The sequence below is a fragment of the Solea solea genome, chromosome 1 (genome assembly GCF_958295425.1).
Source record: "Solea solea chromosome 1, fSolSol10.1, whole genome shotgun sequence".
Lineage (NCBI taxonomy): Eukaryota > Metazoa > Chordata > Actinopteri > Pleuronectiformes > Soleidae > Solea > Solea solea.
This window is the reverse complement of record NC_081134.1, coordinates 16,407,123-16,419,742: the sequence shown is the minus strand read 5'-3', so window position 1 is coordinate 16,419,742 and position 12,620 is coordinate 16,407,123. Positions and strand designations below refer to the sequence as shown.

General features: G+C 41.8%; 2 protein-coding genes across 2 annotated transcripts in view; both read right to left on the bottom strand.

Moving 5' to 3' along the window:
• Window positions 1-12,620, bottom strand: part of b4galt2 (UDP-Gal:betaGlcNAc beta 1,4- galactosyltransferase, polypeptide 2) — a 161,091-nt gene that overhangs the window by 46,664 nt on the left and 101,807 nt on the right. The gene's annotated exons all lie outside the window — the stretch shown is intronic.
• On the bottom strand, window positions 1,015-2,847 carry LOC131454935 (dynein axonemal assembly factor 11-like). The gene has a single exon (XM_058622590.1). It carries the CDS (start codon window positions 2,490-2,492, stop codon window positions 1,104-1,106), a length of 1,389 nt encoding a protein of 462 aa, XP_058478573.1. The 5' UTR covers window positions 2,493-2,847; the 3' UTR covers window positions 1,015-1,103.

Below are 12,620 nucleotides of genomic sequence, written 5' to 3'. Positions count from 1 at the left end.
TACTGCAGCAGCTCAGTGTCAGACAGCAGGAAACTGCAGTTGTTATACTTCTTATAGTGGTTGTTGCCAGCAGCTCTCTGTAATCTCTGCAACTGTGTAGATAGTCGGTGTTTTGACACTGCTGACAGGAACAATGCGGCGTGAGGAAATATGTGGAATGATAGAAACAGAAATAAATATGCAGATAATGTTACACTGACTCTTAAAGTTGGTATCTGAGCCTGAAGTGATGAGATCTGAACCAGGCAAACAAGAGCAGTAAGACTGATAATTAACAAAAAATACTTCTTGTTTTATAGTTCCTGTAAAATAGTTACACCCTCAGGATGGGCATCGTTGGGATTTTATTAATTCTGAAACTGATAATGATACTGCTTATCAACACTGTAGGTTCTATTTTTTTAATGGATTACCCATTTATATACAACAGAATTTTTACACGCAAGTGGCTGCGTTTTTGTCTGTCATTATGGCTTAAGAGTTAACAATGTAGTGAAATGCTGCACTTGATGATCTGTAAATGCTAGCAAATGATAGCATTTTTGCAATTCTCAACCTCTCTAAACAACTGTTAAAGGACACAAAACGTAACAAATACTAATAGCAATACGAACCGACACGTCGGTAATGACCAAAGAGGAGCCAGCAGGTCTCAATACCTGCTTGTCCCAGATTGGTTCTTGGCACTGGGGGTTACCCACAGTGCAGCCATCCCTATACATCAGTACCTCATACAACCACACCCTAAGAAATCTGAAGTATCTCCTCGGGGCTTCTCTATATTATTCATGCACCATGTCCACAGAGAGTTGTAGCATGCATCCCTCACACATACTGTACATGGCCAAAGTTTCAGTCATAATAAAGTGAGGATCTGTGTCGGTTTCTACCTGGTTTCACAATCTATTCCATTCCGATTTATCATTCAACCTCCTTAAGGCACTGATATCTAAAATATTATCTGCAGGAAACCAAAAATTGCAAACTCAAAAGAAGAAGAGACCTTGGCCAGAATTCAGCAGGAAAGGTGTACTTGCACTTTCTAGCCGTAATTTAATAAAGAAAACCTCTCATACATCATAGTCATATTATATTTTCATATTTCATATGAGCGGAGGGACGTCTGGGTCATCCACAAACTCTCCAGAGAAGCTGTTGCAATCTGCGGTGGCAGGTGAAGCTGATCTGTAGCATTCCAGCGGACCCTCTTTGGTGGCCTGACGTGGTATGATGCTGCTGAGGTCAAGGACCCGATGTGCGCTAGGGTCAACTTCCAGGCGCTCAGAAGCATTGCTCTTTCTCACATTGTCATCTGGCAAGCTGCTGCGTCTGGTTGGACATGCTCTGGCTGGATTTGGGACAGTTTTTGTCACTTTGATCTCACCTTCAGCCCTGGGCATTGTAAGGACCAAGTGTCCGGAGGTTTGGGACCTCTGAGCTGTCGCGCTGTCAGGCTTCACTTCAGCAGGCAGAACCATTTGAAATATTTTTCCTTTGACATTGACTCTGGCGTACGTTGGCTGGACATCTACATCCAACACAGAGGTGTCCATATGTCTGTACACAGCCAGGTCTAAGACAATGGCGTTGTTTTCTTCATCCTCAGTTAGAGAAAATCCCAGCTTGGGCTCATTGACGTTCATGACTCGACCATCAGCAGTGATCAGAGTCCTTGGGGCCTTTGTTTTTTTTTCTTTCACATTCTCCTTCTCCTTCTTCCTCTCCAGGTAGCGATGAGCCTCCAGACGAGACTCGGGGGTAAAGGAACACGGTGTGTTCCAGAACTCTCTCTCCTGCTGCTCCTCATTCAGATCGCAGCTTGTCACCTCCTTCATGTTCACCTGTACCTCCCGGTTCTCCTTGTTCTCCTGCAAATCCAGAGCTGCTCTCTTCTCCTTGCATTCTCCTTCCTTCAATTCAACTTTCCTATTTGCCACCTCCTTCTCCTCTGCCCTCGTCCTCAGATAATCCTCCTCTTGCACCAACACTCGTCTCCTCACCTCATCTAGACCCTGAAACGCTTGAATTCTCTCAGAGCGGCTGATCTTCTTCCCATCCAGCCACTTAAGTTGTGGCAAAGAGGCTGCCACATACTGCCTGTAGCCCTCAAAATCAGCACAGGGGTTCCCAACCAGAAACAGCTCTCTGAGGTGGATGTGGTGTCTCAGAGAGTCAACGCTGCTAAGACGGCCGATGAAATTCACTGTTAGGTCCAACTTCTGGAGGCTCTCGCAGCCTTCAAGGTTTTCAATTACTTCAATGTTGTTCAAGGCCAAATTCAAATATTCCAGTTTCTTCAGGCGACTGAGATTTTCCATCTTGGCAATGAGATTGTTCTGCAGGTAGAGGATCTTCAGGTCCCTGCACCACCTGTCCAGGTATTCGATCCTCTCAATGTCCTGCTGATGCAAAGTAACTTCCTCCAAGGAGGAGATCTCGCAATCGTTGTGCTCCGCTCGCTGGCGAACCATGTCCTCTGTGATGGAAACCATCTTCTGTCTGCTTCTTTGGCCGTTGGGCAAATGCAATGTTGTATTACTGTTGTGTGGATTTAATCACCACTTGGCCTGCTACCAACTGGGCCTATAAAATATATACTTTCAGTGTAAGAGGGAAAAAATATGAAACGATTAAGATAAAAGGAAGAAGCAAAAGGGAACGTGTTGCAGGATTTTAGCTTGAAAAGTAACAGCAGTTGTGATGGGACTGTTGAATGCCATATATGCATGTGATGTGTATGACACTCACCAATGCTATTACACAAATTAAATTCCTATGAGATCATTTATTTGAATTAAATTAAGTAAAACTGTGGCCCTGATGAAGTCCTCTTGCTATGACTTGTCTTCATGTGATGTCATCCTTTTATATTGGGTTTGGTAGAATTTTATCTGCCTTTGCTACTCTTTCATTATGCAAAAATATGCCTTTGATCTTTGCTCCCTATTCATTCCTTTGGGATTTTCCATTTTTTTTTGTGTTGCAGTTCTTTTGTTTTGCAGACGAGGAGTAAAAATGGAGCAGCTGAAACATGATGGATAGACGCTGCTTTATTCCAAGTATTTGGTTAGGGTGTCCCATGTATGGTGGTCCTACCTACATTCTTACACCCCTACAGTGTTCTTCTCCATTTTCTTAGTTACCTGGGTAACCAAGAAAGACCTTGCTCCAGTTGATTGGTTGCATGTATAAACTGGCCATCTATCCATCCATCTTCTACCGCTTTATCCTCCACATGAGGGCATGCGCGGGGGGAGCTGTGCCAATCTCAGTACACCCTGGACAGTTCGCCAGTCCATCACAGGGCCACATAGAGACAAACAACCATCTAATCTCACACTCACACCTACGGTCAATTTAGAGTTTCCAATTAGCCTAATCCCCAAATCTGCATGTCTCTGAACTGTGGGAGGAAACCAGAGAACCCGGAGAAAGTATGAACTGGCCATAAAAATCATTAAATGTTCTGTTATCACTCTGCAGGTGCCTAATATAATCTGTGTCACATATTCACATTTAGTTGAAGCGCTCTAACATATTTCCACAAGCAGGACCTGAGGCTTGGTCGTGTGAAAATGTTCTTCTTATTCTTTTGTAAAGGTGTCCGTGGATATAAATGGTAGTGTTACAGAGCAACATTCAACAATGAGGAACTCTCAGAAGAATCATAGACAGTTTTTAGTGTCAGGAGGCTGAAACAACCCGTTTGTAAGAGGACAATGTTTTCAGTAGATGTTAATAACCAATAACCATGATGTAAAAAAAGAAAATGTTCTGTCTTATAAGTGTCCAGTGGCCTTGTATTAGTTCTCCCACCACATAATGTTATGGACTGTCCCTTTTATCTCCTAAAAGGTAAACCATCGTCCACCTACCCTCCTACCTTACTATCATTAATTACATTTACTTTCTCTCCGCTCCCGTCCTGCCTCTTGCTCTTCCTGTCTCTGGGAGTTCTTGCCTGGCGCCTCTGCAGTAATCTGGTCAGTGTCAGTCTCTGTCTCTCTACATGCCCCCTGAAAACCAATTAACCCTATCAGCCATATCTGAGCATCACCAGATAACTCCATTCCCGCTCCCTCAGTGTGTGCGTGTGGTCGTGCGTGTGGGATGAAGACTGGCATAAAACTTACTTTCCCAGTGCACACCCACACCCGAGCGCGTGCACACACACATCCACACACTGTGTGTCACAATATACCTTGACTGTTGCCATGGAGACAGATTAAGGACCAGCCAGAACTCTGCAGCGAGTCAGTGAGTGCATTTGAATGCAATGTGTGGACGTTTGTGTGCAACATTTTGAGCGTCTGGGTGTGTGTGACAGGATTTATCAGTCCTGTGCAGACGGACAGTGGAGTGGTTTCTCATCCTGCCGTCAGTCAGTGCAGAGAAACCACAGGAGAGAGATTTTCCCTTATCTTACTTGATGGAGATTTAGTTGAATGAATGTGCGAGTGTAAGAAAGTGTACAGTATCTGCTGGTCAGATGAGCAAGTGTAAAAAAAGTCTGAAATTTCCGGATCTGATTCAGTTTAAACAACGCAAATAATATTCAAAGCAAGACATAATTTACTTCCAAATAAAATAAAGACATTGTTTTGAGAGAGACAATTTATCATTTAAGAGGGAAACTAAATTCAATAATGCAGTGTGCCAGGGCAACTTTAAAAAGTATGTGTGATTCAATATCGGGGGGTTAAATTATGGAACAGTCTAACTGATGAATTAAAGCAGTGTAGTACTGAGAACATTCAGAACGTTGTATGAAATACTGCAAATATGTAAATATTTGGTGATGCGATAAAGTGGTGTATAAATTGAGTTGTGTGTAATAGGAATGAGGTAGGTACATATAAGTTTATACTTCTGCCTACTCCTTTTCAAACATGTGACGAGATGTAAACTAAACTATCTCTCTATGTAACCTATCTAAAGTAGTGACACTAAAGAGCTAAAACCAAAAAAACACAACAAAAACTGTGAGAAGACGTGGGAAAAAAATCTGCTTTAACATAATATGCAAATGTGAGCATGGCTATCTTCTTATAATAATTTAACAGGAATTTCTTTAAGGCAAAACAGAGTAAAACATGTCTGTTCACTATATAGTATCTCTGAAGTATTTACCTAAATGTACAATAACAGAGTACATGTCTAACCTCTATTGTATGGATGTATGGGTTTACACAAAGCGCACAACGATAACATCAAGTTGTTGGGAAAAAAAAAATCGAAATGAATTGGCAACAGTTGTGCATCAATTTCATGCTGTGGCGCTGAACACAATTGTTTTTTTTTAATAGTGTTACACACACTGAAACATGGTGACAGTATCTGAATCTGCGGGGTTGAACCAGTAATACTTTCACATGCCTCTTTTCTGATACTTTGGTGTCATGATCGTAGGCTCAGGACAGTGTTTGTGTCCTCCATTGTACCAGAAAGCTAAAAATAAAATCACTGTTGTCATGGATGCAGGCCTAGCTCACAGCACACTCTGCTAGATGACAGTAACTACTTCCAATTGTTTATTAATACAAATAATCATAATCATAATGGTTATTATTTGTATTATAATATTATTATACTGTGCATTTTATTCATATAGTGCTTTAAACAGATCCGCAAAGACACAACATTATAAAACATACAGAAACCACTAGAAAATTCACATTCCAATGCAAAAAAACAACCCACAATAAAAATAAGATATTGATAATACTTTAAAGCAGTTCCAAAAAATTGGGTTTGAGTTCTGTTTTCAGTGTTGACATTGTGGTCACAGTCACAGATGTTACTGGGGAGGGAGTTCCAAAGGGGAGGGGAGGTTAAGGTTTAAGTCTGAAATGATGATGAAAATCATCCCTCAAAAAGTTCCTCTGTGTCAAAATCTGGTTTTAATCAATGAATCAAGAAGTTGTCACGGCTCCAGATGTGACTATGTTTCTCCGTTTCTCCATGTGTCTCCTCACCTGCCTGAGCGTTTTTGTGTTGCCTCATTTCCACACCTGCGTCACACCCCATCAAGTTCAGCTCAAGTACTTCAGCTCTCCTTCAGCACTTTGCCAAATAATTGTGCCCGCTCAGTGGTGTCCACTCTCTTGTCTACTCAGTTGTTTCTTAGTGATGCGTTAACTCCTTATGTTCTCTACTGTGCTTCTTTCCTTGCATATATCCTGTACTTTAAGAAGACAGTAGTTCACCGGGCCATGTCATTTATCTCACAATGCCACTGACACAGATACAGCTAGTTGCCCAATTCTGTCATTTCAACCACCCAATAGCCCACATGTCTCGCATCACTGCCCCTACCCGCTCCCTTTATTCCAACTATACTCTGCTGATTAGAAAGCATTTGTTCACTTTTACTGATTGTGCCCATGTCTGCTTTTTTAGAATAGAATAGAATAGGACAGAATGCATTTATTGTCATTGCACAAGAATATGCAACAAAATGTGCAGTGCTGCATGACACAGTGCCAAGTATTCGACATCATCTCTCACACAATACAACGTTAAATTGAACATACGTAAATAAATTAAGCACTGCAGTACAAAAAGAAAACATTGCACAAAGAGGATAAACAAATTGCACTAAAAAGGATTAAAAACCAGTCGCTCTGATCTATCAGTCTGATAGCACAGGGGTAAAAAAACCAAACAGTTTTGTGTCTATTTGGCTGTGATTTTAAGCCAGAGGAATCATAAGAAGAGAGAACTGCATTGGGACTTTTCAACTCCACTTGGTCTCTGGGTAGCAGAGTACAGTAGGAGTCCTAATAGGTGCCAAGCAACAAATGCTTGCCCGCGTGGCCCCTCAGGAAGTGAATCTGACCATGAAAAGAAAAGTCAACTTGCTTCACCCTGCAATGTTTCTGTTGACTGGTGAGGGAGGAGTGTGGTGGGGCCAGATACCCATGAGCTTCAAGTGCAATTGCTTCAAGTGCAATTGTAAAACCATAGTTCACAACAAATGTTGTGAACCATAGTAACTAAAGCAAATTAAGTCCATCAGTGACCCACAGTTTCAAAACTGAAAATGTGTTGTGTGAAAATAGGGATGGCACGATACCGATGTCTGATACCGATATCCGTCCGATACAGTCATTTTAGATCTTTTGAACTATGAAGCTGTTAACACATTTGTGCCATTTCAAGCTATTTTCAGAAACACAATTCTGCAACTGCTAAACAAATATTCTCCCATGAAGAAGAAATAAAAAGCCCACAACATGACTCATGTAAAATGCTGTTGCTTGTAGTCTGTGCATAGTAAAGCAACCAGTAAAGGCGATATATAGGACTTTTGGATTGTCTGATATCCGATCCAGTGATTTTGACCAGTTTCTGACCAGTATCGACACCGAGTATCATATCGGCTCATACCTAGTGCAAAACCACAATGTTGACATGATTACCTGCAGTAAGTAAAACGAGAGTCTGCTTTAAGAATAGTATCTTATATCATGCTACACCTTCTTCTCCACCTACGTGGAAGAACCTGCTCTCAATCCCTTCACCAAGCTCCTAGTTTGCTGGTTCTCTGGTCACTCGTCACCAGATTGTTACAGACCTCTGTATGGTATCCTCACGGCTCACTTGAAGATATCTAGTTCTCTAGTGCTTAGTTATTTGTTTGTCCTCTGCTTTGTTAACTCTTGTGCTCTCCTATGTTCAGAACTTCCTCCCGCATGCATGCTGCCACTGACGCTTTCCTTCGCCCCCATCTGTATCAGATCGCTGCCTTCACCTCCAGTTCCTGCATTCATCAAGAAAATGTTAAAACTGCATTCTGTCTTCGCCTGCCTGCTCTTGGGTCCAGCACCACCTCACCTTAACAACTTACATTTGATAGACAACGAGAAAGGGAATAAACCTTTGTTAGGAAAAAAAAGAAAAAAGATGATAATCCCGTCAATGCCCTGCCACCTGGGGAACAGGAGGCTCATCAAATCTTGATAAGATACTGCAGCCAAACATGCACACACAAGCAATCCCATATAAAATAAATACACACACCTTACACTAAGAGATATGTACTGTATACCTAATTCATAAACCTACAGTCTTCAATCATAGTTGCAGCAACGTGTATTGATCTTTATGAGAGCCTGGCGCTAAAGCACAAAAAGTGAGCCGCACACAATGTGACACAGAAGACAGTTGGCGTGGCTCCAGAATAACTAATTTGTTGTAATGACTTTCTGGCAGTCCGGACACAGAGGAGCTCCCACATGGAGAGAAAGGCCAGGCCATGACAGGTGATTCAATTACCATTCTGCCACAGTGCAGTCACTAGCTGCAGATCAAGGCAACATCGACTTAACAACTGGTGATGATACTCTGCTGCGCCGAAACAATGAAGCTAGTAATCTGTTGTGAGTAGATAAGCACAGGGCAGCACTCAAATAAAAAAAAAAACAACAACTTTTGTTTTATTGCAAGGATTCCAGACTGAGAGGTCCCAGTGGAAATAAGAGAAACTGCAGAACAGTCTACTTCCTTTCAGCACTGAACTAAAATCAACGAAAAATCATATTGTACCAGTCTTTGTTTTGTTTTAGGTTATGTGCAAATGTAAATGGAAAAGAATGACAATTCATTGTATTATTCATTTCAGGTTGAAATGATCACAAAGGTTAACTGAAAACAACCAAATACTCCCAAAAGGCCAACGCTGAATAACATTGTGTAGCCTCAGTTCCCACACAAGCAAAAATAACGCATATAGGAAAGCAGCATTTGCACAAACAATCAGAGGATTGCAATAATGCAACTATATGAAAGCTACATAGCTGCCACTATGAATCCAAAAGAAGAAGAAGTTCTGCTACAGGAAATAAACAAAACACATTTTCGATGGGAGTTACAGTAAATGATGGCTTGTGATTCAGTTGATGTTGGCAACAGGGAAACTGCAGAGAGACAGACAAACAGACAGACGCAAACAACAGAATGAGTGATGGACAAAAACAAAGAAAGTTAAAGTGAGAAAGAAAAAAGGTGAAGATGATTATAATGACAGAATAGCTGCGAGGAATGAGATGACAGCAAAGGTTAGAGATGCCCTGAAGGAGGTGGCAGGCATGTGTCACTCAGAGAGAAAAGCAGAGTCATGCAGTAAACACATGCAAGTACTCGCACACACACACACACACGCACACACACCATAAGAAAAGCAGCAGGGACGTGAAGGGCAGAGAATCAAACCCACCTGACATTTTGACAAATACGGAGCCAGATGGTTGCTGAGGTTTGCTACTTTGACCTGACCTGCTCTCACAGACATATGGGGATCTTGGGTGTGACACAAACAACCGCGGTGCTGTGAAACCTAAAAGAAGCGTGCACTCCAAAGACGGAGGCTTCTCTCAGCCATAGTGTGCCTCAGTGCGTTTAACCTCTCCACCATCAAGGACACTCAACACACGGGAACTCCAACTCTCTCAGCTGGAAACTAAATCCCAGCAAGTGAAACTGCTGTTGTTGCAGAGTCTTTGTTAGTAACACTGACACAGTCAACTTAAAATGGTCAGTAAAACAAAAGCTGGATTGAAATCCCTCCACCCCTCCAAAAAAAAGGCACGGAAAATGAAAACAATACAAATCCACAAAGGGAATACGCATACATCAGCCACTCGTTTTTATTATGAACTAGCTTATAAGACAGTGATGGCAGAGCGACATATATTAGGGAATGGTTTGGTAGCAAAACAAATCAGAAACAAAAGCAAATGTCTGCAAATTGGTTACAGACAAAAAATAAAGCTTTTATGATGCAAAACTATTCCATTTATCTAAGTTGTTTGCCAAATATCTGTTTTAATGAAACAGTGGAAAGACATAGATGATAGATTTTCTTTTTCTTTTGGCTGCAGTAAAAAAATAAATAACAACTGAGCAACCGAAGAAGTCATCCAATAATTGAGATGACTTTGTGCCAAGCTTTTGTTTGCATCTGTATTCAGGCAGAAATATTACTGAAAGCACGATAATATAGTTTCTCCTGTCTTTATGTGAAATTAGAGCATAGAGCTCTGGACGTCACATGACTCTCTATGACTTTCTATGAACCACAATGTTAGCAGCCTAATGGGGCTTTTCCATTATACAATACTACTTGTTTTTTTTTGCTTTTCCATTAGTGATAGTACCTGATACCTGGCGCTTCTTTTAGTACTTGCTCTGACAAGGTTACAAGCCAGCTGAGCCGACACTAAAATGTGACGTCGACAGACTGACATGATCCCATCCTGGCATCTGAATTCAAGTTCCTACCCTCAGGGCGCCAGTTTCTCTTGCCCCTCAGCAGAAGATACTCTAAATCTTTTGTTCCCTCAGAGCACTCACTAAACTCGGATCGGGGTCAAATTTACTCAAATGTTTTTCTTTTTCTTTCCCATGTCCCGGTTGTCTGATGCCCAATGCCTTGACATGCTGTATGTCTGTATGTTTGAGTGTGTATGTGAGAATGGATGATTGCGTAAGGGAAGCTACAGATGAATTGCCCTTCTGGGACAATAAAGTTTTCTGAATCTGAATCTGAAAATGAACTGGACCACTGGCGCTGGATTCGACCTGTCAGGGTAGATTGTGCACTTTAAATCCACAGAGATCAACTGGTATATCGCAAAACTTGATAGACTGAATATATCTGACCCTTATAATGCCCCCGGCATCCTTTTTTACGAGTTGGAAACAGACGGAGAGAACATCGGTATCCTGACATCTTCAACTTCCTGATTAACTTCCCTTCGTCTTACTCCAGAGAGTCACTAAAAGTTTACAAGAGCCTGGAGGGAAATAAACAAACGTAATCTGGCTTTGTGACAAACATTTAACTCAGGAGTCTACAGGTTAAAGACAGTGTTGTTGTCAGTGGAAGGGTAAGTGTCACGTTAGCATGAAGTAAGCATCAGCACCGGTCAGTGTAATTCAAATAATTGCTGTGTAGACGTTGCTCTGCGAACTAGCTCTAGGTAAATCTAGTCTGAGGCCATGATTTACCAGGAGCTAACCACAAAATCCATTGCTTGTGTTTGTTCCCATCACTCCGTCTTCTTCTGCTCACTGTAAGCACGTTTTAATATCAGTGATTCACCTCCGTCGTCTCTCTGGATCTATGGGGATCTGGTAAAATGCTCTGTCATCTATCCACCCTCTTGACTTTTATGACGAAAACAAACCAGCAAAGAGACCCATTGTCTGACATATTGCCTGATTTACGGTTTGTCTAGTACATACTGAATGTCTGTAGAGGTGAACAGCATCAGTTCCTGCCAGAGGGCATTACCTTGGTTGTGTGACGTCAGCTACCGGAGCTCTATGGTTATACCAGTCTCAGCTGTGACCTCTCAAGGTGCTGACTGTTGCCAGAGTTAACACCCTGATCCACTGCCATAATACGAATAATACAACCATTATATCTAGTTATTAAAAAAAAAATACCATAATGGGCCGTCATGGTAGAGACACATGATTAGGCCAATTAACCGTCTTATTTTATGGCTGTAGAATTGTCAAAAGATGTTCAATGAGTGAGTGCTTCTGCTACTTTTTCCAAGATAACTTTCACTTTTGATATCTGGCAGTTATTCAACCATTTAGGATCACCTTGTCTGTGATTGGACGGTCGCTCCTCGGAAGTCTTGAGGGCTGCTGTAATGAAAAGTATGTAGATGCAAAGCTCTATTTTTCTGCTTTCCGGTAGCTATCCATCCATCTTCTACCGCTTTATCCTCCACATGAGGGTCCCAGCTGGTGCTGTGCCAATCTCAGTTGACATGGCTATGACATATATCACAAACAGTCTAGGAGTTACGGTAATGAGAAGTACACATGCCATATTCTGTCGGATTGGTAACAGAAGGTTAAGCAATCATTCTGCTGATTTGTGAGCATCCCATTGAAAGATTACATACTCTTTGATCCAATGGATGTTTTTCAAAATCATGAACAACATCAAAGTGTCATGACTGGGACGTCCTCTCCTGTTTCCACCTTCACATTTTGTCGGGTAAAATGCCCGGCACAAACGCCCTGGCACAAACAAAGAACAAAGGCTGGTTTACACACTGTACGTCTTTCAAACCTGCAGCTCGATACAGTCAGATGACTTATCTTTCCCCATTTCCCATCAGTACCAATATGGGACACCATCTGCCTCGCCCTAATAAAGACAGAGCCGTCTCCGGTTTCCCCAGCAGTCTGAGATACTGCTTGGTGTGTGCGCGCACACACGTGCATGAGCAAAAGTAAATTAAGAGTGAGTTATTTCCCAATCTCACTGGAAGAATCTGGAAACATTTGTAATATACAGTGTGTGTGTATGTAATAAGAGACAGAAATATGACAAGCTAATAATGACATCATGATTCTTTTCCTGACTTTTCTACCTGGGTAGCAAGAGAAGAGTGTTTTGTTGTAGCATTCATTCATTCAGAAGAAGAAGAATACAGAAAAGACATTATGGGCTTCGCCACACTTTTCAAACTGCGTGTCCATGGATTCGCTACGCATTTCCACCCGCGCGTACGCGGCCCTGGTTTCATTCATGCTGAAAATGGGTGTCCACATCACTACTCTAGATCACGTTCCATTCCGGTAGGTTGTGGCAG